This window comes from Fulmarus glacialis, unplaced genomic scaffold (assembly GCF_000690835.1).
Source record: "Fulmarus glacialis isolate BGI_N327 unplaced genomic scaffold, ASM69083v1 scaffold24604, whole genome shotgun sequence".
In the NCBI taxonomy this organism is placed as follows: Eukaryota; Metazoa; Chordata; class Aves; order Procellariiformes; family Procellariidae; genus Fulmarus; species Fulmarus glacialis.
The window spans coordinates 17739-22345 of record NW_009207746.1 but is presented as its reverse complement, the minus strand read 5'-3'; the positions used below and the strand labels follow the sequence as shown (position 1 = coordinate 22345).

The window sequence follows — 4607 nt, the reverse complement described above, 5'->3', positions numbered from 1 at the left end:
GCCCCAAGCCCCGCAGGGCCGTGCAGAGCATCCCGGCTTCCCACTCAGTGATGGCATCGGGCACCATCACCTCCGCAGAGCCCCTCTGCTTGCGGGGCAGTAGAAGATGGACAGACCTTGCAGGCTGGGTCTGATGGGCAGAGGTAGCAGAAGGAGCATGCCAACCCCCTTCCTCTGGGTCCTAGGGGCCATTGGTGGCCATCACACACTTGGAGATGGGCAGAGGTACCATCAGTGGTCTTGTCTCTTAGGGCATCCCCTGCCCACAGGACAGACTGCCCCGGTCTCTCCTGGGGTCGGCGCTGAGGTCCAAGGGAAGGGGCTGGACATGTCTCAGTGTCACTCCTGGATACACGGACACTGAACCAGAAGTCTGGGTGCTGCACCCAGAGGTGGAGGTGATGCAATAAGGGCAGTCCCCTGATTTGAGGTCTGCTGGGGCTCCTTACTCACCCCACAGGGACCAGGTCCCACAGCCATGTCCTCAAGAAATCCATCTGCATCCCTGTGTCCTGCATGACACCCGCCTGCTCATCCTCCTCCAGTCCTGCTCCTGCAAACAGGGGCACGACTTGAACGTGCTGCCAGAAAGGATGGAAAGAGGCAGAACGTCCCCACCCGTCCTGCAGCCAGCATGGAGGCTGTTACAGATTCTCTCCACTCGCCCTGAGGGTATAAAGGGCTTTGGTAGCTTTGGAACTGGATGTTTGCTGCACAGCCCAGCTGAGCGTTGGTGACAGTTTTCAAACTTGCATCCCGAAACGTGGCACGAGAGAGAATAGCACCACGCTGAAGCCCGGAGATACCGAAACGTCTTTCCATCCCTCTCCGTAGCAAGGAATCGACATGCGCTTAAAGCCCCATGGCAGCACAGAGCTCCCAAAGATCAGGACCCCCCGTCACACTGCAACGGGAGTGCAGGAGAGGAGTGTCTGTGCCAGGGGAAGCAGCTGGGAAAGATCTGGCGTATCTGCTCTGCCCGCTCCATTCCCAAACAGCCCCGACCCCTGGGTTTGCTGCCAGTGGGAGACACGCACCCCCAGAAGAGCAGGGGAATGCCAGGCCAATCTGTGCTGTTTACTCCAAGCCCGGATTTGTGATGGGAAGAGCAGAGCTTAGCCCCGTCCCTGCGAAATGCCGCTGTGCCTGGACTGACAGATGCATTTCACATGTCTGTCCCGGGCTGGCAAAGCGAGGGGCAGGGCGTGTTATTTGGGCGATGGTTCGTGAGCACAGACATGGGCTGGGTGAGGGACTGGGTGCCCCCAGCGCCCTAAGGAATCCTTCCTGGGAGGAAGAGGAGTGTGAGGTAGGGCTGCCCCTCACCAGTTTGTCCAGGCTTGTAGACATCCTTGTCTGTCTGCACCAAGGTCCCCAGCTCCAGGGCCTTCACCAGTACTTTCTTCTGCTCAGAGACCTGCAGGGAACCTGCCTGGATGGAGACGTGAAGATGTGCCACCTCGTAGATCACTGCAGGAGGGGTAGAAATCTTCCCCCCGGGAAAACAGCAGAAATGGTTGCAAAGACTTTATGTTGGATGCCAGTGAGAACATCATACCCATCCCCCACCGTCACCACCCCGTTGCCCCATGAAGGCACCAGGGAACTGGTGTGCATGGGAAGATGACACAGATACAGCCCACAAAGTCTCCGTACATGCCTCATGTCCCTCCACTCTTCACCTCACTCGTTGCCCATCCAGGATGGACCCCATGTCCCCTCCCAGTGCCCCCAGCCCGGCTCTGGCAGTGGGTAGGGGATGGATACCCCTTCCCGAGGTTCTCAGCCCTGCCAAGGGGCCGTGACTCACGTTGGAGAAGCGGGGCCAGTTCAGCCAGAGGCTATGGCTGCCCTGCTCCTCCAGGGTGACGGTGGGGATGCCGTGGCTGCTCGCCGGGCGGAGGGTCACCCACACGGGCTCGTCCGGGTCCATGAGGTGGACGCGCACTTTGCCCATGTATGGGTAGTAGAGCAGGGAGGGGAAGAGCACCATGTAGTGCCTGGGGAGGGGGACACCTCGGTAGTGGAGGGGGACACCTCGGTAGTGGAGGAGAGCTGGGACCCCCCATCAAATCCCAGTGCTCCCCTCCACTCCAGACTCTCAAGGCAGAGGGCACTTGGGTTTTTTCCAGCCCTGGATGCTCTCTGCAGGGCGATGCCACCCAGCCTTCCCCACATCTACCCAGGGAGGCTGGCCAGCGCGCAGACCAGAGCAGAGCCCCCTTTGCCTAAACACCTTGGGAAAGAGCTGAGGGGGCGATCTGTGGAGGGAGGGAAGGCTTTGCTCACCCAGTGGCTTGTGTGTGATGTTGCACCTACACCAAAGCAGCCCAGAGACACCAACCCCAGGTGCAAAGACCTCTATGGGGACAACCACCACCCCCAGCATTTCCACCATGACCAGCGACCACAGTCACGGCAAGGATTGTCACGCCACTGAGACCAACCACCATCCCACCAGGCACGGACAGGCAGACACAGAGAGCACTTACGGCTTTGTAGATGCTCCAGCTGTGAGGTAGAGGATGCAAAGCAACAGGCAGGGCATGCTTGGAGGACCAGTGGAAGCAAGGTGGTCCCAGAGCCCCCCTGCTGAGTCTTCTTCCTCTCCTCAATCTTTCACCTCCCCGCTGGCAGCAAGCAAAAGCCAGCAAGGTCTCTGGCTGGGACCTGGCCATCCAGCTAGGACAATGTTTAACCACCAGACCCAAGCTTTGCTGGGTTCAAGGCTCAGGGCAGCCAAACCATACCCATGGTGGTGGCACCGCCGAGCCAGCTCAGAGCTGACAGACTAAACCGCACGTAGGGAGCCCTGGCAGGAAGGAAGGGAATAAAGGGGCTTTCTGGGAAATGAGGTCCTTCATGTGCACGCTGCCTTTGACCATCTCCACTTGACAGTTCCTGATCCGGTGAGTTGTTACTCATGGGAAGCCTCTTTTCTGTTGCTAATATTTTTGCCTAGTGATACCCATCTGTGTCGACGATTGCCATGGTTTTGCAGAATTTCCTCCATAACGAGCCAGCCACTCCCGAGAGCGGGAACAATGCCAAACCAGAGCACCGTGCCCTTGCTTGGCCATGGTTTGCACATCTTCTTTGAAGATGGGAGGTGAAGCCTGCCCACCCCGCTCCCAGCACTGGGGACAGCCACACACTGCTTCTCTCCCTGCCATACCGTCACCCTGGGGTGGCTGGGACAGGAGCTGCTCAGCTGGGAAGGATGCCCAAAGCCCTGCCTGGCTGCAGGGAACAGGCCAGGGGAGATGGTAGCTGGTGGATGGGTCTGATTGTGCCATGGTCTGGAGGCCATGGGGAGGTCCCTCCTGCTCCGGGTGGGCATAATCCAGGAACCTCTGCCCTCTGAGGGTTTTGGGCTTTAATGGATGTTCTTCCTGTGCACTTACTGCTTGTCCCTAAGGCAGGGAGAGGTCTACCATTGGGACAGACCTAGTCCACCCCAGTGTAACTCTCACCCTGCCACATGCTCTTCACACCATCCAACGCTGCACTCCACGGAGAAGCTGTGGCGTCCATAGGGATGCTCCACGTGCAGTGATGCAGGCACCCTGCATGGCCGTAAGGAGACGTATCCCCCTCCCCACAGCACCCGAGACGCAGGCAGGACACCGTCCACACACACCACCAGGTATGGGCTGTTTAATCTTGCACCCTTGTCTCATAGTTCAGCATGAAGGATGCTTCTTCCCACGTGGCAACATCCCCTGGACCTTCTGCCCCCCCCCGCAAGCCTCACGCTGGACCCCTCCCCAGAGCCGGCTGTATCTGAGCAGCATTGCCAGCTTGCAGGAGCCTCTGGAAGAGGCAACCCAGCAAGCCCACGGATGAACCCCACTGCAAGTCGCACCATCAGGGGTGGAAAATGGTGCAGTGAACCCCCAGCCCTGCCTGGCACATCTCTCCCCCCCCAGCCAGCGGGGCAGGCAGGAGCCATCCAGGCAGTCGGGGCTTGCTACCCGGGGCCAGGCACAGCGCCAGGTTTGGGGGAGACAGGCAATGCCCTGGGGAGGGGATGCACAGTCATAGCAAGGGGTTTCTGGGGACATCTTGCACTGGTTTTGGGGTGCTGCCTGGTCCCCGTCCTTCACTGCTCTGCTTCCCCTTGCACCAGGGCACCGTCCTGCTCTTGCAATCTGCCGGGGCGGTGGCAGGTCTGGTGGACACATCCGCAGGGGACAAGGAGACAGCATGGCCCAGCCTCTGGCTGGGCCACCTCCCTTACGTCCCCAAGGGGCTCGGTCCCTCTGCCTAATTGCTGGTCCCGGTTGTGTCCTCCTCGCACTGCGGGCTGCCCATCCCCCTGCCAGCACCGGCCCCAGCACCACGTGGGAGCGGAGGCTGCTCAGGGTGCTGGTCCCCACAGTGATTTGCAGCCATCTCGGCGAGGGCATCAGCCATGGCCTGGCGGACAGTCTCTGTCAGTTCGGGGACATCCTTTGCACTCAGGCCCTGGGTTTCTACCTTGGGGAGGATTCGGATGGTGCACGTCCCTGGCGAGAGAAGGGGAAGGCCGGGGATGCTGTTAGATGAACCCACCAGGAACCAGGTCTGCCCACCAGCACCCTCCACCAGCAGCTGCCTCTTCCCCA

The 4607-nt window shown here is 60.1% G+C and overlaps 2 protein-coding genes across 2 annotated transcripts in view; both read right to left on the bottom strand.

Annotated features, from left to right (window-relative positions):
• LOC104075675 (alpha-2-macroglobulin-like protein 1) overlaps positions 1–1993 on the bottom strand; it is a 17214-nt gene extending 15221 nt beyond the window's left edge. Inside the window, 2 exon segments of the mRNA XM_009576256.1 lie at positions 1327–1489; positions 1811–1993. Of these exon segments, the coding sequence (XP_009574551.1) occupies positions 1327–1489; positions 1811–1993 (346 nt within the window).
• A 2273-nt stretch (positions 1994–4266) lies between these two features.
• Positions 4267–4607, bottom strand: part of LOC104075672 (1-acyl-sn-glycerol-3-phosphate acyltransferase alpha-like) — a 4680-nt gene continuing 4339 nt past the window's right edge. Inside the window, exon 6 of the mRNA XM_009576253.1 lies at positions 4267–4508. Coding sequence (XP_009574548.1) covers positions 4267–4508 — 242 coding nt within the window. The remainder of the gene's footprint in view (positions 4509–4607) is intronic.